The sequence below is a fragment of the Anabrus simplex genome, chromosome 1 (genome assembly GCF_040414725.1).
Source record: "Anabrus simplex isolate iqAnaSimp1 chromosome 1, ASM4041472v1, whole genome shotgun sequence".
In the NCBI taxonomy this organism is placed as follows: Eukaryota; Metazoa; Arthropoda; class Insecta; order Orthoptera; family Tettigoniidae; genus Anabrus; species Anabrus simplex.
Window position 1 is genome coordinate 781174821 of NC_090265.1, and position 26161 is coordinate 781200981.

Below are 26161 nucleotides of genomic sequence, written 5' to 3' on the forward strand. Positions count from 1 at the left end.
AGTCTTTGGTTCAATACAGCAGAGACAGCAATATCACTAGCGTCACACTGAAGGACAAATTCCCCGTTAAAGTCAGGGTTGTGCAATACGGGAGCTTGACAGAGGGCGTCTTTAAGTTGGCAAAAAGCTTGCTCTTGAGCATCGCTCCAGAAGAAACGAACATTTTTCTTTTTCAACGAGTTCAGGGGCGCTGAAATTTCAGAAATGTTGGGGATGAATCTAGAATAAAATCCAATCATGCCAAGAAATCTACGGACAGCTCGTAGGTTCTTTGGTCTGGGAAAATCACGAATGCATTTCACTCTCTCTGGATTAACAGATATGCCGGAGCCGGAAACGATATGTCCTAAAAACTTTATCCTTCTAGAACACAAAGATGCCTTCTCAGGATTGACAGTGAATCCGTGCCTCTTCAACCTAGTGAAAAATTCGCGAAGATGAGCGACATGTTCCTCAAATGTGTCAGAAAAGATCACGACGTCGTCTAAATACGAGAATAAACAAGAGAACTTTACATCACCGAAGACGGAGTCAAGGATGCGACTCAGCGCTTGGCCGCCTACTGAAATACCCATGGGAACTTTATTAAATTGATATAAGCCAAAGGGGGTGGCAAAAGCCGTAAATTCTCGGCAACTAGGGTCGAGAGGAATCTGGAAATAGGCAGAATTGAAGTCGAAAACAGAGTAGAACTGGGCCTTCCCGAAGGATTGCAGGGCAGATTCGATGGTTGGGAGAGGGAAACTGTCGAATATAACATTGCGATTCAAAGATCGATAGTCAATCACAAGACGAGATTGGCCATCCTTTTTGGGAATCAGAAAGGCGGGGCTACTAAAAGAAGACTTTGATGGGCTAATGACGCCTTTCTCCAGCAGTTCATTGATACACTTTCTCATAGCGGCGAGCTTGGGAGGGGAGCAACTGAAAGGTGGGTGTCTGACGGGAGTACGATCTTTCAGTTCGATGCAGTACGAAAATTCTTTTGCACACCCTAATTTGGCAGTAAGTACCTCAGGGAAATCTTTTAGAAGATCATTGAGCACGGAGACTTGGTCATTGGAAAGATCGGATGGATCGATAAGGGGAACGCCGTTCGATACAAGGCATAACGGATTATTACCAGAAGGAACCTCGAAATGAAAGTTTTCATTGGATCGAAAGCGAAAGGCAAATGAACAGCTGATAAAATCGATAGATAACCCGGTGGCTAACATGAAATCAGATCCAAGGATGAGGGGAACAGTCAAATCGGGAACAACGTTAAAATTCCAGTCCCAGGAAAAATTGTGAATTTTGAAATGGATACGAACACGTCCGGTGGGACACATACGATGGCCATTGGCAGACACGTAAGTTGCGGAACATTCACTATCTCGAAGATGTTTCAAAGCCATGCCTTCTACCACAGACTGATTTACGAAAGAACTCGAGGATCCGGTATCCAAAAGGGCATATAGCGAGCGCGAGCCGGAAATAATTTTGGCCCAAGGAGACGCAAAGGGAAGACCACAAACTCTGCGGTTTGAAGAGGTTTGGGGCACCAGCGGCGGGCCTACACGCTGGCGCGGAATCAGTTTCCCTGGTTTCCATTGCATCGAGGACAGATATCACGAAACACGCCAACTAAGCCACACTGACAGCATTTTACTGGGGGCTTCGAGTTACACTGCATGAAGACGTGTCCATCTTTCCCACAATTCCAGCATTTAATGGACCTAGACGTCCTCCTACGGGGTACGTTTTGATTTTGAAGACTGCCTGCCATCTTATTTAAAGAGTGAGGAGGTTTTGACCGATAATCAGAACGATCAGTGCATGACGCAGAAGAGAGCGGTCGGGCAAAGGAGACCGATTTAGACACAGAGCGACAGGCGGTATCAGGGAAAGAACAGGCATCGGGTGGAGGAGGGGGTTGATATAAGTGATTCAGTTGAAGAGTAGACTCGTATTCGCGCCCAAGATTGATTATATCATCCACACAATTTACCTCACATCTCTTTATGAAGAGTTTGTAGTTAGGAGCCAAATTACGGTAAAATGTATCAAATATTTCAGTCTCATGAATGTCAACATCAAGACGGTTAAACAAGGTAAGGATACCAGTCGCATATTCATCAATAGGTTCGTTAGGACCTTGGGTTCTCCGTAGGATCTCTTGTTTAAGAACAAAATTCATGTCTGATAGACCAAACCTAATTTTAAGTTCTTTTGAGAAATCGGACCAACATTTGACTTTAAATTTATTTAATCGGAACCATTTACTTGCACGCCCCTCTAACATACCGGGGATGACAGGGACAAATAGGTCTAGGGACATAGAAGCACACGCAGCGACGTCTTCAACCCTTTCTAAGAATTCAATCACGGAGAAACCTTTTTCTTCGCCGGAAAATTTCAAATTCCATTTTCGAATAACATCAAGCGCAGGATTAAATTGAGATGGCCCACTCACGATAGGCTGAGGAATGCGATTTACAGTATGAACATCGATGCTAGAGATAAACTCATTAGGGCGATTGTTTACAGCAATACCCGCATTGTTGTGATCAGAGTTTGAATGAATGGAATTACCTTCCATAGACGTGCCTGAATTATTTTGCATATCAACACTGGGAGGATTTTCACACGCATTATCTTGTATGTTCTCCATTGTTTACAGATAAGATAAATAATGCAAGAGCAACAGTCAACAATGACAAAATCACAACCAAAGTTATACACAAGATTTAACGAAAGTATGCTGTGAAATAGCATCAATTAATATATATTTTATTCATGGCACAGTATAAACACAAAAAGGAGGACTTAATTTTAAAAGAATCCAGCTCTGCTCCACCGAGAATCAGCCCCTCGGTGAAACTTTCCAGCCACGAACCACGCTCTGCTACCATCTACCGCCCACACACCCGCACTCACACTCACTCATACCTTACACACACTCTGCTACCGTAGACACGCACACGCACATACGCACACACATACATACGCACACACGCACGCATACACACACCAACAGGTCCGTGAATACTTACCAACTTACCTCACGAGACGAGGCCGTGGACGGACTGGAACAGACTAAAACAGTCTGGAGCTGGACTCGAACCAAATTAAACTAAAGGGAGGAGCGGGAGACGGAAAGAACCCAGAACCCTTCCCGATAAATGAAAGAACGGGGTGAAAATACATGGGGGTTTATTAATGAAAATAAAGTGAAAGAGATCAAACAAACAAAATAATAAAATCAAGCTTGAAATATTACTCACGGAGATATGCGTAGAAACTTATCATATAGGTTATTCATCCAATCATATCAAGAGGCAGATTGAAAAGACATCAAACATGGCCACACAAGCTTCTTTCAATCACAAACTTGTAACATACGATTTACTTCCACCACATAATTTCATACACGCGACGTATGACACATTCGTCCTCGCAATGAATTAATATCAGTGGACATACATCGGAAGAACTTACACGCACATCAAATAAAACATACACGTTACATCTCACACATCTCCAAGTATATGGACCAGCATCCCAGAGAAGAGATCCATCACGCAACAATCCCCCGTTTGAAAAACACAGCATCCCAGAAAGAAAAAAAATAAAGAATAAATATGGCTGCCATAGTTACGAGGCGAGTAAACAATGCTAACAATGAAGGAAGACTCATTCAAATGAAAGCAACAAACGTAAATATATATTTAGGCCAGCAAATAGCCTGAGGAATGAAAATAAGAAAATACAAATAATACTTAAAAAAATAACACTGTAAGAAAAGGAGAATGCTGTTAATCAGGCAGGCATACAGCACAACCACACGTACACACACACCATAGAGACCCAAAAGAAATGTATACGGGTAGAATAATCAGTTTTTGTCCAGACACATAACGAACACAGAGAGGTCCGCATAGCAAGACAAGTGCATTCATGGACTCATGAGCTCAATACAAGACGCGTAAAATAACAAAGGATTGCCGCATGAAGGCAAAGCACATCCTCACATAATTCACAGTAGCATCATCGTAACCATCACGCTTGCAACGTATTCATATCGCCTCACCACGGACGAACATGAATACCAGTCATAGCGTCAAACACAACGTCACGCATCAAGAGCTCGGCCATGAGAGAATCGACGAATAAAAATAAATGGCAATAGGTCTCGAACTTCAGACCACATACACGCCAAACAAACACACCACTGACTAAAACCATCCTCCATCCTTACGGGTTTAAGTCACACAAAAATAGAACACACAAGATCAGAGAAAACTATCAATAAGACAAAATGCAGCATTAACGGTTAAATGTACATAACTAATAAGCCCACGCAACCATAGCAAGCCAAAAAAAAAAGGGTTACCTTAATAGTCGGGCGTTGCTCAGAGCATTAGGTAGTCACCAAATAGCGACCGAGATAAAGAGCCGGGCATTCAAGCAGATAAATATACTGAAGGAAAAGTAAACGGCACAGGTCAAAGATCTCGTATCTCAAAAAGTACATTGTTGTCTCGACCGCCATGTCGGCTACAACCGTCCTGCGAACTTAATTCAAAGAAGGCGGACACGAGACTGACGAAGAGGGCACTTCGGCTGATGGCCGGAAGCGCACTCTGTCAAGGAGAAAACGAGTCATACGTCACGTCCAGGGAATAAATCGACCGAAAGGTCGATAGCGGTCAAAGAATGTATTACATACAGAGAAGTGCGCCACCAAGGGAAACTTGGTGCGGCACACTTGCTACTCTTCAAGAACTTGCTCCGCACTACATTTACGTATTTTATCTACGACTTCTTCGTGATTTTTGGAATTATTAACATGCAGTGCTGATCCCTAAAATTAGACAGTGCCTAATGAACTGCAACTGACAAATACGTATTTGATCCTAGACTTCTTCATAACATTGAAATTTCAACACACAGTGCTCCCTAAAGTGTTATAGTGCTTCATAAACAGCATCTGATGGAATTATTTAAACTTCATATTTTGTTTACCTGTGCATTCTTTTATACTTATTTGTGATTGGCTGAAATTTCAACACACAGTGCTCCCTAAAGTGTTTTAGTGCTTCACAAACTGCAACTGATGGAATTATTTAAACTTCACATTTTATTTACCTGTGCATTGTCTTTTATACTTATTTGTGATCGGCTGATGATAACCAAGAATAACGGTAGAAACTGGTACCAATTATAATTAAGTAGGAATGTAAAACCTACATTTCTTATTTTAATAGTATTGAAAGGTTGAACCATCATATATCTTCTTTCAACTATTGAGAAATATGCTGAGCAGAACAGTGGTGATGACAAGAGCCGAATGAGAAGGAAAAGGAATCTTAGTATTAGGGGACAAAACCTAGAGGTTGTTGAATACTTCAAATATTTGGGAAGTGAAATAATGCAATATGCAAGGTTGGATAAGGAAATCAGAAGAAGGGTACACACGAGGAAATACGTTCCACAAGAATGTAAGAAACCTGGTGTGGAACAGAAAAATTCCTATGAAATATAAACAGATAATGTACAAGATGTACTGAAAAATACCTACAACCTGTTTTCCAGTCAATGACCAGGTCAGGGATGGGTTGAATAAAGCCCGCAACTTGCAGCGAGGAGAGGAATTGTGCCGGCTGCCGAGGCTTGTTGTAATCCTCTGGGGCAATTATTAATGACTGACAGATGAAATGAAATGATAGTGGAGAGTATTGCTGGAATGAAAGATGACAGGGAAAACTGGAGACAGGATGTACTATACCACTATAATAACATACACATCAGATGCTTGGACTTTGACAGCAAGCAATGAGAGTAAAATTCAGGCCAGTGAGATGAAGTTCCTGAGGAGTATGGTAAGGAAGACAAGAGAGACAGAGTAAGAAATACTGAGGTCAGAAAAGAGATAGGGGTGGAAAGACTGAGTGATAGGATGGAGAAGAATAAACTGAGATGGTTTGGACATGTTATGAGGAAGGAGGATGGAAGGATACCAAAACAAGTGTTGGAGGCTAAGATAGAAGGAAAGAGGGCAAGAGGGAGGTCCAGAACAAGATGGATGGACTCTGTCAAGAGCACTATAAGAAAAGAAGACTGGACTGGAATACAATTACTGAAGAGCAGTAGTGGAACGAGAAGCAATGATGGAGAAATGCTATCAACACCCTGACCTGGAAGGAGCTGGACAAGGAGAAATGAAAATGATGATGATGGTGGTGAGGTGTAGAGCTAAATGATGCCACATTATGAAATATATTCCTTGATTACATATGGTATGATATTTGTTCATATTTTAGTTGCATCACTATTTTTGCGGAAGTATGATATGTTGACCTCAATACAGTCGCCTCATATTTCAAAACCTTACGCAAATTAGGGTATGGATCACTATCAAGAGAGCTAAAACTACATGATTAAACAATTAGAAAAGTTTTGTATATCTTTAAGCAATTCATTTGAATATTTATGGCAAACTTGATTGAAGTAGACATTACCAACATGATATTTCAAAAACCAGTCAATAATTGCCCTTAGTGAGATTCAATTTCTTAGTGAAATTAGGGCAAATGATTAGAATTAATAACTAAACACAGAATTGTTGATCTAATGACATTTTTCAGAAACTGAAAACCTTATTCAGCCTTAAACATGTACGGTTCCCCAGACCTCACAACACTGGTTATGTTCCGCAAATGTCACGACTCTTGTTGACTTAAAGAAACGAATATTGCCACAGTTGAACGCACTCAGTCCTATCTGAAGATTTGTCCAGAGCCATAGAGTATGCAGAAGCATCACTCATTTCCTACTTGAGTTTAGTGTGAACATACATTGATAAAAATAATTCTACCCTGCACTGCATGCAGTGGTATACTTTTCATGACTTGAATCACTTTCACATCACTTGAAAATAGTGTTCTGACCATTTCAACAAGACATTCTTTTAGAGTTTCAGAGCTGGCAAATTGATTTTTTGCCCAACCTAAGATTCAGGATACTTTTAAAGACATCTGTGTTGCCTGCTCTTGTTCTGAAGTAGCAAGTAAGAAACCTGTTGACTGTCATATCCTAAAAATTTGGTACTGCAATTTGTGGAGTAAGCATTGATTTACGCCAGGGAACATACAAGTCATACATTACTCTCTAAGACTTTTCCACTGAGCTCAATAGCTGCAGTCGCTTAAGTGCAGGCAGTATCCAGTATTCGGGAGATAGTGGGTTCTAACCCTACTGTGGGCAGCTGTGAAGATGGTTTTCCGCAGTTTTTCATTTTCACAGCAGGCAAATGCTGGGGCTGTACCTTAATTAAGGCCACGCCTGCTTCCCCCCACTCATAGCCCATCATTGCCATAAGACATATCTGTGTTGGTGCGACGTAAAGCAATTTGTAATAATAAAAAATAAGATTTTTTACTGTTTGAAATTCTAATTTTCCCTTCTTTCTTACTCTTTCATGGGGCAAGTTGGTCACGCGGTTAGGGGCGCGCAGCTGTGAGCTTGCATCCGGGAGATAGTGGGTTCAAACCCCACTGTCGGCAGGCCTGAAGATGGTTTTCCGTGGCTTCCCATTTTCACACCAGGCAAATGCTGGGGCTGTACCTTTATTAAGGCCAAGGCCGTTTCCGTCCCACTCCTAAGCTTCTCCTATAACATCGTAGCCGTAAGACCTATCTGTGTCGGTGCGACGTAAAGCAAATAATAATAATAATAATAATAATAAAAAATAATCTTACTCTTGTATCGTATAAACTGTGCAGGTCCAGGGAAAAAGGCATCGCGGTCCAGATCCAGATTGGAGTCCACCATTTTAAGACTCCTGACCTATAATGAACATTATTTATGTACGATGCATGTGTTTTCCAGACATTCTTATACTGCACTAAATGACCCATCTGGCAGATTCACATAAATAAATTGAGTTTCAGAATTCTGAACTCTTTTTGACCAGGCAAGTTGGCTGTGTGATCAGGGGCGCGCAGCTGTGAGCTTGCATCCAGGAGATAGTGGGTTTGAACCCCGGTGTCGGCAGCCCTGAAGATGCTTTTCTGTGGTTTCCCATTTTCACACCAGGCAAATGCTGGGGCTGTACCTTAATTAAGGCCATGGCTGCTTCCTTCCCATTCCTAGGCCTTTGCTATCCCATCGTTGCCACAAGAACTATGTGTGTCAGTGTGACATAAAACAAAATAGCAAAAAAACTATTTTTGAGGATTTTTGCCTAGTTCTACTTCCTCTTAAAACAATAACCACCTCTCATTCTTTTTCTCATATATTACAAGAATTATTTGTATCATTTAATGATTTAATTTCAGGCTTATATCCTTGAATTGATCAGCAAAGTGTATGAGAATCTTGGCTTCGAGGATACGGAGAACCACGTTGACAGGTTACACCGCAGTATTGTCTTGACCTGGGCTTGCAACATGGACCATGCTGGTTGTAATGAGAACGTTGACAGAAAACTGAGTGATCTCGTCGAAAGTGGAACAAAGTGAGTATGTTCACAACTATTATCTCTCCACTGGAAATTGGTTCTCTCAAGTGAGAGTACTTGAACTAAGGGCCCACAGCCATTAATTTGACCATTACTTTAGAAAACCTGATATGTTCTTCTTCTTGTAGTGTTTTCCCCATTACTGAAGGTTGACCACAATCACAGTGAATTCTGTCCTCATCAGTCTACTAGAATCTAGTCCTGTCCAATCCTTAAGTTCCTCAGCCAAGAGTGACATCTACGTCCATCAATTTTACCCTGTATGATCAATTTTAGTATATTGTACCTGATATGGGAGTTCTAATGCTCAGGTAAGAAAGCTAGCAGGAGCAAAATATACGGGATGTATTAGAACTATGCCAACAAAAATATCAGGGATGCTCTTCATACTCGTATTATATTAACACAATGCTGTCCGCTCACGTATCAATACGTGTTTGCAAGCATGGTGCTCTGCAGCCGATCACGTATGAATACGTGTTGGTGCAAGTCTGTCTTCTGGTGCCATCTAACGGTTATTGAGGAACTATTTCGAGATTATCGTTGATGTACCTAAATGGCAGAAAATCTCCGCTTCTTTTAGTACTGGTTTTGCCCGTTTTAGTCCGTCAGTGGCATTTGTTTTTGCCTTCGAATATCTTCCGTGTATCCATCAATGCTAGTAAACAAAAATGGCAGTGCCGGTAAACAAAACCAATGGACTGACTCCTGGTGATATTATACATGAATTATACCCTGATAATTTGTCATATGTTTCCCGTGATTGTGTGAAGAGTGAATATGAATTGTCTAATGATAATTCTAGTGCCAGAGAAAGTGATGCGGTGAATGACACGTTTCTTGCACCATGTGAACAATGACCTGTTCCTTCAGATTGCAAAGATGGTCTAGATATAAATACTGTTGATAATATTCTCCCTATTTCTGGCAGTGAGTGGCCTAACGGGATATTATACTGTTTTTGTAGTCTTTCTCGTGGACGCCTGGCGTTAAAATTTCGCCGAGTGAACCTGAAAATATAGCTAGGTTATGATGTCAAGTTGTTCATTTGTAATGATTTATTGGCGTATATGGTGGAGGAATCAAACAGATATCAATACCAGAATGAACCGAAATCTAAAATCTCACCAAAAACATTAAAGTCGACAGATATAACTGTAAATGAACCCAAAATTATTAAATTATGATACCCTGCAATAACTCCATGTCTCTGCCAAAACCTTCCGGCCACAGGGGCCTGTTATACGTCAGATGGGCCGGACAGCAATGTGTTAAGAACAATGGTGCAATTGGACTGGCAGAGAACATTTTTCTATTCATGAAAATGAGGTTACTTTGTTACTTCCGGGTGCACAATTCAAATTGACAAACTCGCCATATTTGCTATGCCAGAGCACAAGTCATTGCTATGCTTTAGGGAAGAAAGGGGGAGGGAGGGGAAGTGGGGTGTATGCTGGAGACGGAGATAATGCTCTGCACGTATGCACAAGTTTCTTCGTTTGACTCGCACAAGATTGTCTTGGTCTCTTACAGGGAATATCCATAGTTCATGTATTAAACAGCCATAACTGATCACACAGTACAAGAACACAATGTACTTAAGACACATATGTCAGTAAAGGAATGCACCTTTTCTCCTATCACCTGTTGGTCACAGTAACGTTCTTTATTATTTAACATGTCCGAAGGTGCAACGTTGCCACCCCACGATTATGTATTCCTTCACTCACAATATAGTAAATGGAATGAAATACTGAATGAAGGAAACAATATGCCCAATGGTTTGATTACAATATGCCCCTCTCGTACTTCGATTAGCATTTCACAACGTTGTAGTAGTGACCTTTGGGCTCTGTCCAGGATGTGTGGTATGCTGGGAACAACCTAGAAGGCTGCCTGTACTGCATTCTCAGTACAAGTTCATCCTCTCTTTCTATGGGGTTTGCATACTAGTCAATTTGTGCAGAACCAACTGTACACTGCCTACTGGGACTGGGAAGCAACTATGAGAAACAAACGAGGAACTTGTGCATTTGCACCGAGCCTTATCTGTCTCAAACTTCCCACTTTCCCTCCCTTCCCTCCTCTGACATACAGCAACAGGCAGCAGCTGGCTCTCTGGCAAAGCAAATGCAGCAAGTTTGTCCATTTGAATCACGTAACCTCATTTTCTCAAAAGACAAATTTTCTCTGCCAATCTGATTGCACCATCGTTCTTAACATAACATGAAGAGCATTCCTGAGTTTTTGTCAGTATAGTTGTGATACACACTGTATATACATCTAGGAACAGACTGACAGCAGCAACGTACCATGTAAGACTGTGTTTATACAGTACACATAAAAGAAATGTATGGCTCCAAAATTTTCGGCTTCAGCCTTCATTCGCCTATGGCCACTGTTGGCAAGTAGACACTGTGTGAGGTGAAGGGAGGGGATTGGAGGCAGACAGGCAGACAAGAGAAGAAAACGTACAAACAGTTATCAAATGTTAAGGCTGGGTGTGTCCCAGGATGTGAGCATCAGTTGATGTCCAACTTTGGAATCTCTAAGGGCAATAGGGTGGCAAATTGGGGAGTTAATGTGTGAGGAATTTCAACATTGGGTTCACTACAGTAAAATGTCACTGTAGCAAATAGCAATATAACTAATTCAGAATTGCAAAAAATGTTCAGGCTTCTTTCCTTTTCCCTATTTAATGTGTGTTAAAACATTCAATTTAACAAATTTCAAACTTTCAGTATAACAAATTAATATTACCATTGATGTTTTCATGATCCATAGCTATAGACATGATACAGGCTTTTTGGACTTATGCTGTGTCAAGAAAGGGTGAAATTCTTTATGTTTTGCAAGGAACTTTGCTCTGCATCTTCAGAAGAAAATCTAGACTGTTCATGTGGAAGACTTCTCCAAGAATAAAACTTTGAATTTAGACGTTACTAATAGAAGTGTAAATGGTACGTTCAATTGTCACCAGATGGCTCACCGTACATGGTACAGCGCTAGTATTCAACCAGCCAGACAAATCAGCAATTCCTGAGCATGCTCTATCATCAGATCATGATGTTGTGTTCCAAGATGCTCAAGCTCTTACCCACACTAGACATTACAGGGCCATGATTTTATGCAAAGCTGTGGAAATATGTAGAAATCCTAACAATTTCAACAGGGACACTGGCTATCAGTTAAGTAATATGTGGTTGCCATCCATTAAGGATTTATGTAGGTAGTTCCCTTCCCTGTCCCTTCACTACTGTTATCTCATTTCGGTGTTTTCCAAATTTGTACGTTCCTCATCACCAGATGTTTCATTCCATGCTTATGTCAGTGTCATACTTTCATATGTACATTTAGACTTGATATGTGACCCTCTCTCAGACTGATTCTGATTGTGCCATCAGCTTCCGCTTCGAATGCTAGCACTGTACTGCATATGGTGAGCCATCTGGTGACGAATGAACGTACCACTTATACTTCTATTAGTACCAACATCTAAATTCAAACTTTCATTCTTGAAGAAGTCTTGCTTGTGAACGATCAAGATTTTCTCCTGAAGACACAGAGCAAAGTTCTCTATGAAACAAAAAGAATTTCACCTTATTTTCTAGACACGGCATATGCCCAAAAAGCCTATATCATGTCTATAACGAATTAATAGATAGCACTTTTGCCTAAATGTAAGTCTATTTTTTCACAGTGTAATTGAAATTCATTCTGTTTTAATCACGAGGCGTTCTGCACAATACGTTCCTATGCACCTAATACCGGACAGCAATCTCATTACAACACATAGGCAAAACTAGCCTGTTACAAAAATCAGGGGAAGGTAAGAAAACTGCATAACCCAACAGCATGTGAAGCTTATCATGACATGTTTCTTAACACTCCGGTGGTCGCGCGAAGAAAGGTGACGTCAGTGGTCACGCGGACCATAATTGTAATCCGTACTTTCTTTGTGATATAAGGCTATTCTGTGCTATTTTTTCAACGAATATGATTATGCATTGTGAAAAGAACTTTATTTTCTGTACAATATAATTATGCATGCATTTATAAGAAATACCTGAAAAATTACCGGACGTTTTAATGTGTCTCACTTACTCGCTCCATAATGTTTTTGAGGTACCTCACTGTCTGGTTCATTCAGCCATTGATTTATATTCTCATAGTCATCCATTTTGTAATTTTATACCAATAATTAATAATAAACTCATAAAATGGAGTAGATATATGCACATGAACTGAGATTAGACACCGTAATAAGAAAACAAACAAAGTCAAAAATGGCACGCTGGTGGTCGCATGGATCACAGTCGTGATCCACAAGAATAAATTGCTTTCTAACGCAACAATCATCAGTCAAGGTTAGCAGACTACTGCAGATCAGAGAGGGGATGGGGCACGAGGAAGGTACCGGTACACAGATGCTCAAGGTCAACAGTCATACCTAAAAACAGGAGCAAAAAAAACTAAATGGCTGGATCACTATTGTGACCCATGCGACCACAGGAGTGTTAAAATAACTATATGTTTTTTTCAGTTATGAGGTATATTATTATGTAGGATTAATTTCTTGTGAATACAACATGAATTAAAGCCAAATTCCTGCATGATATTGCCTCGGAGAGAGCCGTTAATATCCATATACAGTATTGGAAGCAATGCAGACGCTGGAGTGGTTTATGCAGACAAGGAAGTGTTGGATGACTCAGAAACAGAGGAGTGCTGGAAGCTTTTGTGTGAAAATTTAAATGTGCCGTTATGTGAATCTTACAGACTATGTCAATATGGACTGTGATGTGTTAGAGCAAAAAGAAATCCCTGGTGATGTAATTGTGGCAGACATTATGAGTGATAGAAATCCATGTGATGATGAGGTGGAAGAAGATAATGTGCCTCAAAGTATTTGACAAGAGTTTGAGTCTTGTGCAGGCAACAGACATGGCATGTAGGCTTCAAGATTTTCTTCTTTCACGAAGTGATGTGCTAGAATCTGTCTTAAATTTATGTGGAGTGATTGGTGACTACCTTGAATGTTCTTTGGTGTCTGGGAGTGCCCAGAAGAAAATCACACACTTTTTCAACAAAAAATAAAGTCCAGAACAGTGTAATATTTGAAATGCTGCAAATTTACAGAAAAACTCTTGTAATTACCACATACCATGTATGCATAATTCTTTTCTGGTTTCACTAAGAGATGGCACCAGCGAACAATATGCAACGCATGGATTTGACACATATGTCAGTATGTTCGTCTGGCATTAACCTACCAACATGCACAAGGTGAGTCTGCCAAATACTAGCAACTGTGTTGTATCATTCAGCGATCATGTCGACGTTTGTGCCTGAAAAAGAACATTTGCGGCGCTCATTTCTTTTCTTATTTAATCAAAAGAAAAAGGCTGTGGAAAGTCATCGTTTGCTGGTAGAAACATATGGTGAATACGCTCCATCGATAGAACATGTGAGACATGGTTACGACAATTTAAATGTGGTGATTTCAATGTGAAAGACAGTGCGCGCTCTGGTAGACCACAAAAGTGCAGAGACGAGCAATTGCAGGCATTACTGGATGATGACCCAACTCAAACCCAACAGCAATTGGCACAAGCATTAAATGTGTCACAAGAAACAATCAGCGGATGAAAAATGAAATGTCGTATGGCTTTTAGTGCCGGGATATCCCAGGAAGGGTTCGGCTCACCAGGTGCAGGTCTTTCTATTTGACACCCATAGGCGACCTGCGTGCGAGCAGATGTTTACGAGCAATGAGGAAGATTAGTAAACTCGGTAAATGGGTCCCACACAATTTGAATGAATGGCAAATGGAAAATCGCAAAGTCACTTATGAAATGCTTGCTTCAACGCCACGAAAGAAAATCACCTCTGTAAAAAATTGCGATATTGACAAAAAATGAACTTATTTTTAAAACCTGAAGTGGAGAAAATCGTGGCTATCACCTGGCAAAGCCATTTCTTCAACACCAAGGCCAAATCTCTCCGGCAAAGAAGACCATGCTTTGTGTCTGGTGGGACCAGAGCAGTATTGTGTATTATGAACTATTAAAACCCGGCAAAACCATTAATGCACAATGCTATTGCCAACAAATGATTAATTTAAATCACAAATTGATCGAAAGATGGCCGGAATAGGCCAGAAGACATGGCAAAGTGATTTTGTTACACAACAATGCACTGTCTCACACAGCAAAACCAGTGAAAGACACCTTGAAATCACTGGGATGGGACATCCTTCTGTATCCACCGTACTGCCCTGACCAGGCGCCATCTGATTATCACCTCTTCGCATCGATGGGGCACGCGCTCACAGAACAGCACTTCAGCAATTTCGAGGAAGTTGGAACATGGCTTGACAAATGGTTGCTGCAAAAGACAAGAAGTTTTCCTGGCATGATATTCATAACTTATCTGAAAGATGGGTGTAGTGTGTAGAAGCCCATGGCCAATATTTTGAATAAACAAAATTGAAAATTACATGTTTTCTTTACCACAAAAACCAGCAAAAACTTATGCATACACCTGGTATATATCCCAACTTTCCTATCATCTAATAAAAATTAAGTTTTTTATGTGTAAATTCATGTTGAGGTAATGTAGATCCTGCACTGGATAAACCAACACATTAATTCTTAAGAATTGAGTTATTTCAGCATAACAAATTAATTTCTGAAATACCCAATTTTTTTTATACTGGCATTTTACTGTAGCAATGCACTGGGTAACCTTATATATGGTCACTGCAATATCTGCAAAACTCCTACCCCATTCACACCAGGCATCATCAAACCACATTTAGTTTAAATCTTCAAACTTCCCACCCTTTCTCCCTCAGAGATTCCAAAGTTGGACACCAACTTGTGCTCAGGTTTAGGCCTTAGTATTAGATAACTACTTTCTCTTGTCTGTCTGTCCCTGCTCTCACTTGACATCACACAGCATACACTTGCCAACAATGACCTCTACTACCATTATTCTATCCTTGGGTACCAGCGGTCTTACATGGTAAGTCATTACTTTGCATGTACAGTAATATGAAAGTTTGTGTTGTGGAAACACTTTAAATTTTTTTCTCTATATGCATTGCAATACTGCTCTAGTTGGGTCAGTACGATCCAGTACACTGTACCAGCATAAAAAAGCATGCAGTTAGTGTACTGACAATGAATTACAGAATTGAAAATACTCCTTTGATTTTTATTCAAAGTTATTTGTTAACTGTTCGTAACCTAGGCTAGTGTTATTATGACTACTATTTTGGTTTTAAAATATTACCCATACATTTTATTCCCTTTATTGAAACACTGATTGTTTTCTTGAAAACTATGGACAGCTGCCTCAAAGTTTGCTGTAATGTAATTACTTGATTTCCGAAAGGTCAATGATAAACTATCACAGCAGAAAACAACCACAGGAGTAAGACAGGGTTACAGTCCTTCCCCTCCCCTGTTCATAATTTATATAAATGCTCTCATATGAGAATTTAGAGAAACAAGGTATGGTCCCATCTGCATTAACAGAAATCTACAGCTGGACACAATATTATTTGCAGATGACTTAGCGCTGGTCGCCACCTCAGAGGATGATTTACAGCATTCAATGCATAACCTACACCTAGACTCAGAAAAGTACTCAATGGAAATATCCCCTGAGAAAACTAAGATATGGTAATGGATTTCTGTGGCAAGAAACCAGTAAGAAGCAAGATCTGCTTAAATAATAACATTTTGGAAAGAGTAAATGATTTTAAATATCTTGGCGACAAACTGCCTTTATTTGAAGAACTGGACATACCTGAGAAAATCTCCAGATTCAACAGATGTTTGGGAATCATCAATAAAGTTTTTAGAGCATCATTAGTTCAAAAACACACCTGTACAAGAATCTACAAAACCTTGCTATGGAAGTGAAGCATGGACCCTGAGGAAATGCAATGAGAGAAGAATAACTACAGCTGACCGTATTTATGCGAATAATCCACACACCCTAACTTTAGGAAGTCTCATTTTGAAAAAAATAAATGCCAACATTGACACAAATAAAACCTGCACCCCAATTTCGTGCCTCAATTTTTTTTCAAAACTATGTGAGTATTATTCACGTAAATACGGTACATGCGGCGAACTGCAGGAGCCACTAAGTGGGAACACAAAAGAAATACAGAAGTGCTGAATGATTTTAAAAGTCATTCTATATTGGAATACATCTAAGAAGACCAGAGAAATTGCCTAGAACACCTAAACAGAATGGACAAAAGCAGGATCCCTAAAGCAGCCATAAACTACTGCCCTGGTGGGAAGAGGTCTCTGGGATGCCCCAGGAAAAGATGGCATGAAAATGCAAATCTTTTGTATAGACCATAACAGTTCTTCTATAGGACTAATACATGAAATGATGATGATGATGATGATGATGATATTACTTAATCTTAAAATCATTTGGCTATCCCTCAAGTTGAGGGGTGCAATGCAGCCGAAATTCGACAAATGAATAATGTGTTCAGTCAAACTTTCAGGAGGGACAGAAAAGTGCAGCAACTTTGAAGCAGGATGTAGAGACGTTCATAATGCAGGCGGTCAGGGAAGGAAGGGCGTGTTAACTGATGATCATGTTCAGTGAGAGGATCAGGCAATACCAACACAAATGGTCTGTTATTATACATAAATTTTCCAGCTAACTCATTCCTGGTTGCCAGTGTTTTGCCCCAGTGTACTAAGTTGGGCTCATTAATTGGTAAATAGCACACCCACCAAGATGCATGGCTAGTGCATACCGTGGAGGCCACTGCGTAAGCTACTTGGAGCCACCAGCATTGCCAATGCACTATGAGAGACTTTGTCTCATTACCAAAAACTGATGCCTGCCAGGCCATCAGATGATATAGATATTGATTCCCATAGGGAACCTGAAGTATTTGTCCTGAATGAGTAAATTTATAATACCAATATAAATGGTCTGTTATTGGACATTATAAATTTTCCAGCTAATTCATTTCTGGTTGCCAGCATTTCGCTCCAGGGTGCTACGTTGGGCTCATCATTTAGTAAATAGCACACCCATCAAGACGCATGGCTAGTGCATACCGTGGGCGCCACTGCGTAGGCTACTTGGAGCCACCACCAGTGCCAATGCACTATGAGAGACTTTGTCTCATTACCAAAAATTGATGCCTGCCTGGCCATCAGCAATTCGAGAAAATTGTCTGTTTACAATTTCTGTGTTGAGCGTTTTTTCCATGCAATTTCAAGGTCAGCTCTCTATATCACTGTGAGTGAGAGATTTCAGTACCACAAACTCTGAGCAAGATGGGTTCCCAAGATGCTGTCAGATCATCACAAAACACAGCGCTACCATGCTGAAGGAGAAGATCTTTTGAACAAAACTGTCACAGGGGACGAGACATGGGTCCATTTCAAAAATAAAGAAATAAAAGAGCAATACAAACAGTGGATGCATTCTCATTACCCAAGTAAACCAAAGAGGTGCAAGCAAACCTTCTTCATCAGAAGGTGTATGGCTCCTGTCTTCTGGGACCGAAAAGAAGTTTTGTTGGTGGAATTCATGGAACGTGGCACAATCATCACTGCAGTCTCATACAGCATGACACTTCAAGCATCTACGAAGGGCAATTCAGAACAAGTGAAGAGGAATGTTGTCATCAGACACTGTCCTCCTTCATGGCAATGCTTGGCCGCACACTGCAGCTGCAACAAAGACGCTTCTGAAGTGTTTTTGATGGGAAGTGTTTGATCACCCATCATAGAGCCCAGGCTTGGCTCCCTCTGATTTACACCTCTTTGCTCACATGATATACTGGCTAGGAGGGTAGCATTTTGGCAGATCAGCATAGAGAAGTGGCTGAAAGCAGAGACGGTTACCTTTTATGACGAGAGTATTGGAAAATTAGTACCACGTTACAACATGTCTACGTTAGAGCAGCAATTATGTAGAGAAGTAACTGGACAGTGTAGCTAAATGTTACAAATAAAACATTTTTGATTTTCCCTGTGGTTTTAATTTTGCAACTGATCGGACCTTGAAAAAAACAATAGCCCTTGTATATTGCCTTAGATGATGCCTTCTCCATTGAAGTCTAAATATGGATGAACACAATATCCCCTATTGAGAAGTGATTGTTCCGTATAAGACCATGCATTTGTGCTAGGGAATGTTATCTATAAGCAGTGTTTGTTAAGAGAAGTTTCACTGTTCTACATCACATTCTCATGTACTTTCTTGTCATAATATTCTGCTTCTCATCCTCCAGAGTTGAACCTGATCTTCAGAATGTTGTATATTGCACTGGACTGAGGAATGGGAACTACGATTCATGGCAGTTCCTCTGGAACCAGTACAAGACATCGTTGGACTTCTCCGAAAAGACACTCATCCTATCAGTTCTGGGTTGTACTAAAAACGAGACAACACTCCAAGAGTAAGTTCATATTATCAAACTATTCTTATGTTCATTACGCTAAATACAAAGATATTTTACATCATTTATTTTATTATTTGCAAAATGTTCTATTTATTCGTTATATCCAACTAGGGAGTACATTTGAACTTATTTAGCTCAGTTTCTTCTTTTCATCTTTTTAATTCTATAAACCAATTATTGTGGATTTTCAGAGATAGTGCTAGTTTTAGAATTTTCTATGTTAGCCTATTTTTATCCATTCTGTATAGGTGACCATGAAATTTTAAGTAAAAGCAAAAGCCATGAAGGCCCTTGGAGGGGTGGAAGGTAAAGGCTTCCACTATCCGTAACCTCAGAGTTGATGGGGCAGAGTGGCTAGTCCTACGCCTGGCCACCTTTGCCCCCAGGAATTAACCTGGTGCTCATTTTTGGTGTAGGCTGAGTGAACCTCAGGGCCGTGTGCACCTCTGGAAGTGGAAATCTTGTTTCTTAAAGTTTAAGAATTCTTAACAGGGATTTGAACCCACGTCCTTCCGGGCGAACCGAGCACACCTTTACCGCCTTGGCCAGGCAGCCCCCATGAAATTTTAAGTAACTTTTGTTTTCTTAATTGTATCTGTGATATTTTTCCTGTGATTGACAGATTTATGTTGGTTTCTTTTTTCATCCAAATTTCATTTTCCCATTTCAGTAACGCAAACAATACTGTTCATACAGGCTGGTACAAAAGTAACCTCATTTCTTTCTAATCTCGCCGACAATATTAACCAAACTGTGAGCAAGATGTGGAAAAGAGAATTGGTGCTGCCTATACAGCATTTGAACACTATCACATCGGGCATTCATGAATGAAGACCTGACCGCGTAGACGAAACTCATGGTGTACCATGCTGTTGTCATCACAACATTGCTGTTTGGTTGTGAAATTTGGACCCTTTATTGGTGTGACTTGAAAAAACTTGAGCATTTCCACCAATTAAAACATCAAAAGGGAAGACCATGTCACCAACATTGCTGTTCTTGAGAAAGCGCATGCCAAGAGCATAGAATCGTCCATCATTGGTCATCAGCTTAGATGGATTGCTCATGTACGTCGGATGAGTGATTCCAGATTTCCATGCCAAATCCTGTACGGTGAACTTTGTTCCAATGCCAGACCTCATTGAGCCCCCATGAGGCGCTATAAGGACCAGCTTACGCACACTATGAAAATGACAGGTCTCAATTCACAAACCTGGGGCACACTTGCACAGGACTGTACAATTTGATGCCGGATCATCCCTGCTGCTGTCAGTCTGTTTGAAGGGGAACGATGCAGATGTGAAGAGGCCAGGAGGCAAGTACAAAAATTCTGTGCAGCACAACCACGCTCTCCTCCAACAATTCTGTGCAATCTGTGTGGACGCTTATTCCATGCTAGAATTTGTCTGTTCACCCATCGAAAGTACATCGACAGACAGAAGTGAATTTACTGGAAGAAATGAATTACTCGAAAATGAGTTAAAGCCGACAACAATGAAAATAAAGAGGACGTTAATTTCACCGAGCGTAAAATTACTTTTGCACCACCCTGTACATACGCATACAAATAATTGATTTAAAAGTATCAGAGGATGTTCTTAGAGAACAAAATGTTTCATCCTACTATTAATAAACTGTCTTTTCCAAGTATGCACTAGTTTAAAAAATGTATATCTTGTGACTGACAGACTAAAAAAAAAACAACTTGAAGGTATTATTATAGTTATTACAGCTCCCTCTGTGTGTCAGAGGTAGAATGTCACTCTCCAGTTCCTAGACTGCAAGTTCGAACCCCGTAGAGGTAGTCAGAATTTTTGAAGGTCAGATAAAATCCATTCAACACTTCACTTCATATAATGTCAGCAAATAAAATATCTCTGGTGACACATTTGATGTTTACTCAACAAAGTTATTTAAAACTTAGTCACTGATCACCCAACAGAAGTCAAAATTAATGTCCAGGCAGCCTAGATGGAAGCCGAGGTATTATTATTATAATTATAATTATTAGTAATTTATTCACACAACGTTGTGGCCATCTGTAAGCCACATTAACCCCGTTCCAACATCAACTGCTTATAAGCATCAAGGTAATTATTCGCAAGTTGTGTGAACCACATATAAGCATCATCCAAGTTTGTCATCACATCTATTAGCCTTATTTTGTAACAAAGTACTACATTTTATTTCCATGGAATATCGTATTCCATGTAGAATTTATGTGGCCGTGCACACACATTTTCCATGTGGTCAGCAGTCAAAGCAATATGGCTCCCGCGCTAAAACTCCTGAGTGTAAACCACCGCCGTCTCAATCCTATATACTGCCTGCTCTGTGCTGCGAGATTTGCGTTTACAGCTACATTACAGATGGCAGCACTTACCGCACCCGGAACCTATGTTAGTTGAATGAGAGTTCGTCCATAAGATCATTATAAAATGAGAAATAATCCTTAACATGCAACTAATTGAGAAGATAATACAAATACTGAAGCTGAAATTTCACTTTTGAGTTTGATTTAAGATACAGAAACGTAAAATATATGAAAAATCTTACTAGTTAAAGTAGGTGTATAAAAATCACTCCACTGGAAGTAAGCAGCAGGAATAGTGAACATTTTTTGGAGGTCCCTTTACAAAAAAACACAACTGTTTATTCGCAAGAGCAGATTTTCCAATATCTATGCAGTATACACCTTCATCCTAAATGGCCAATTATTAGACCCAATTCTATCCAAACGCTGGTGGGACAATGAGCGTGTCACTTTAATTTCACAAAGGAAAGCAGCACTTCGCTCCTTTCGATGGTTGAGAACTTTCCAAGCATATTTACATTATAAAGTAATTGTCGCCCAAATTAAAAAGAAGTTTAATGACAAAATGTTGCCTGGCTTGGAATTCCTTTATTTCCCCCCTCAATCACCATCAAAACACATATTGAGAGTGATTGCACAACTATAAATCATTTCCTTTGCACACCATCTATTGTACACTACAATATGGAGGCTGCAATGCTTTTCTTTCATCAGCTAACCCCGAATTTTGTCCCCCCTCATTAGTTTCCATATCCCTCCTGTATCAAATAAACTTTCTTCTCTCCTTAGTTCCGTTGATATACATGAATTGAAATTGACCCATCCAGACGTCATGTACCTCGGTCCCTGGATGGGCTGATATATCATATTCAGTTTTAAAACAACTTCCTAATTGTGAACTTCCTACATTGGCAAGGACAACCTTACTTCAGATTTTCAATTATTGCCTCGCGTCTGCTCAGATTCCTACCCAATAGAACAAATTTTATTTGGTACCTATCTTAAAACCTGGTAAAAACCCTCTACTTCCCAAAAGTTACAGGGGCATTCACCTTGGACAATGCCTACGAAAAATTATTCTTGAGCGACTAAAATGGTCATTAGAATACTATAATTTACTTCCCGAATATCAATTTGCATTCCTACTGGGTTGTTCATCCACAGATGCTATTAACTTGTTGTTAACCGATATTACTCTCGCATGCTGTTGGAAAGAACCCTTGATGGTTATACTTTTTTATCTGCGTGGGGCTTATGATAGCACTTGACGTCCAAGTTTTACTTCAAAAATTGCTCCTTTATAACTTCCCGCCACTATTTGTTAATCTTCTGTTTAACATGTTATCTATTAGAATTCTTAAATGAAAACACTTTCCGCACATCAGGCACGAATGATGATGTCTCAGGGTCTTCCTCAAGGTGATATTCTTAGTCCTATTTTATTTACCCTATATTCAATGTCCCTTGAGAAAATTAATGCACGCAGGGTTCGTATGTTGTAATTTGCCGATGACCTTGTTATCTATCTAAGTCTCTCGTCCCTTGGAGGAATCTACACTTCCTTACGTATGACTCTACTGGATTTGTCTACCTGGCTTCAAGATCATCGATTAGACATGGCCTACAAAAAATGCGCAGCAGTAATTTTCTCTTGGTCACAAAGAACTGATCACCCGCCTGTCTTATTTCAAGGTTTTTTGATCCCAATTGCCACATCGACTAAATATTTAAGTATTCACCTCGACAGCAAATTATTATATTTAAAGTTAAGAACTTCATTTTGGTCCATATTGAATCTAGATTTACACTATAAATTGAGGATAATTATATCCACCTTTTCAATACAAATACAATGTGACGTCATTAACACATCCCAAATTTATTACCTTTCAAAAAATTGGGACCGGTTTCGGCATTATTTGTGTGCCATCATCAGCCATAGGAAACTTTGTGACAAGGCTTAAGTACAATATTATGTTAATATTATGTTAATATTATGTTAATATTGTACTTAAGCCTTGTCACAAAGTTTCTTATGGCTAATGATGGCACACAAATAATGCCAAAACCGGTCCCAATTTTTTGAAAGGTAATAAATTCGTGATGTGTTAATGACGTCACATTGTATTTGTATTGAAAAGGTGGACATAATTATCCTCAATTTATAGAGGAAATTATTATGGCACTCTCAGATTCGATAACTTGAAGAGTGATCTCTACCAAAAAAATGTCGTCTTGGGAATCCGATCCTTGTACAATGCTACTGTTATATCCAAACATCATTCATTTGACTCTTGATTATGGCACAAGTTTCATTGATATGGTGGCTAATAAGAAGCTTTCTAAATTGGACTTGATTCAGGTGCAATTTATTAAAATCTACATTGGGGCTCTAAAAATCTTCCCCCAACAATGCTACTTTGGTTGAGGCTGGGGAATTACCACTATATTTAAGGAGAAAATTGCTTGTTTCCAAATTTATTCTCAGGACGCTCTCGATTACCTCCCACATCCTCCTTCCAAAATGATCCTTCCTCATATGCTACTATCAGGAACGAGGTACTCCCCTATGCCAATACCCAGCTCTTGCATGGGCTTATAATTCCCTTTTTTCACTTTGGAATTCTATCATACATACCCCTTCTACATCTAATTATATTCTTACCCTTCAAGCAAATTACTACGTCCCCTAAATTATCCTTCCCTCATTCAGTAGTTCTAAATCATTCAATCAATTTTATTTGAAACCAGTTAATAAATACGTACAAGTAGCACTGTCACAGGATTTTCATTACCTTTCCCCAATCTTGTATACCGATGAGTCCAAACGTAATAACCCTCCAGGTGTAGGGGCTGCTGATTTTTCACAAGATCTCAACATTTCTAAACAATATATGTTCCCGTCGGAGACATCCATCTTTACGGCAGAGACTTTTGCGATCTGTCAAGCCTTATTTTGGATAAAGTATTCTCAAATCACCAGTGCCTACATTACATCTGATTCCCTGAGTGTCCTCCAAGCTTTAAACAATCCCACTTTCAGAAAAAATCAGTACATTCAAAATATTTTTTAAAAATGTGTTTTTTGATATTCATCAGTTAGGGACAATGGTTACCTTACTTTGGATTCGTGGTCATTCTAATATTAAAGCGAATGAACAGGCTGATGCCTTGGCCAATGTGGTGGCTAAAGGACAGGGTGTTACATATCATTTGGCATTACCCTTTCCTGATTTTTGGGGCAGTTGTAGAGCAATCAGACAACTATGGCAAGATGATCGGACTCACCCCTCAAGTAGAACGGGTTGAAGTTTGTTTACGCTCATTCCGATTATACCTAAATCTCCATGGTTTAAACAACATTATTATTCTCGATGTCATATTACTAATTTTATTTGTTTACGTCTCAATCACATGTGCACTCCTGATCAGTTATATCACATGAAATTGGTAGAGTCTAACCTATGTAAATGTCATACTTTGGCGGGTACAATTAACCATATTTTGTTTCAATGTCCGCTGCTCAAAGCTAGCAGAATAAAATGGTTGCAGCCACTTTTTAGGCAACATTTCGCTTTACCCATTCAACTATCATGTTGGATAATAAATCCTACGCCCAACCAACTCTTTTATTCAATAATTTCCCCTTGTATATTGATCCAGTCATGTTCGTGTGGTAGAAAGTCATCGAGAAGGATCGCTCTGGCGTGAAGCTTTGTAACTTGTGTTCTTGTGAAATTCCTGTGTGTTGTATATTTGTGGTAGATTTATTATCCTCTATGTCTAGCTTTGTGACTGGGTAAACCACTATTAGCAAAGCCCATTAAATTAAAAAGAAGAAGTAGTATTATTCCAAACCGAGTGATGAATTCCACAATGACAGACATGAAATTGAGGAAATTGAAGACATTCAGACTGACTGGGTTACGTTTGGAGGGATGCAAAACAAATTCAATTTTACTGGCAATTTTGAGATTCATGCTAACTTTGGAGATAATCCCGATCCATTGACAATATCTGAACATTTTTTTTAGTGACAAAAATTTATCTGAAGTTAAAAAAAATAAATATGCAACACATTGAAAATTAATGCTCAGTTAAAGGGTTAACACAATCTATCTGTTCTTCTGTTATGCAGACTATTGCTCTTCACTTTGCCCTTTTTTGGATGCATCCCTTATTCCCAAAACCTTTTCCTTACATGTTGCTCTGTATGATTATTGTTGTTGTTAATATTATTATTTATTTATTTATTTATTTATTTATTTATTTATTTATTTATTTATTTATTTTTATTTCCATTTCCAGGTACCTCCTCAAGTCCATAGACAACACTGGTGACATTCGCAGGCAGGATGCTTCTAGTGTGTTCTCAGCAGTTTATGCCAATCCAACAGGAGTCAATGTTGCTCTTGAGTTCCTCAAGTCAAACTTTGAGGCAATTTCCAACTAGTAAGTGTGTTTGATCACTAGAGCTACTTTATCCCTTGGATATATATATATATTTTTTACCTCCTTGATTGCCACCCTGATGCTTTTAGGCTTTGACAAATCTGCTAAATGAAACGTTAGTAACTTACTGAAATACAGAGATTGTTTCGTAAAATACAGCAACTAATTTTTGTGTAAAATTAGGTTTCCAGTATGGAACAGTAACTGTACAGACCGACTGAGAATATCAATAAGTATTTATAACATGGGTTTCCCGCATAGTCATATTTTGTGGCCTGCAAGGGTTTAAAAAATAATTTTATGAGAAGAAAATGTACAAAAAATATTTCATAGCTCATTCAAACATGTATTCATTTTTATACCCTTTATAGACCCAAGTCAGAAGTACTTCATTCTTTAATATTATTTCCACCGGGCGAGTTGGCCGTGCGTG

The 26161-nt window shown here is 39.5% G+C and overlaps 1 protein-coding gene across 1 annotated transcript in view; it reads left to right on the plus strand.

Moving 5' to 3' along the window:
• LOC136857514 (aminopeptidase N) overlaps positions 1–26161 on the plus strand; it is a 178315-nt gene that overhangs the window by 136326 nt on the left and 15828 nt on the right. Inside the window, exons 9-11 of the mRNA XM_067136225.2 lie at positions 8322–8500; positions 18792–18959; positions 25585–25728. Of these exons, the coding sequence (XP_066992326.2) occupies positions 8322–8500; positions 18792–18959; positions 25585–25728 (491 nt within the window). The remainder of the gene's footprint in view (positions 1–8321; positions 8501–18791; positions 18960–25584; positions 25729–26161) is intronic.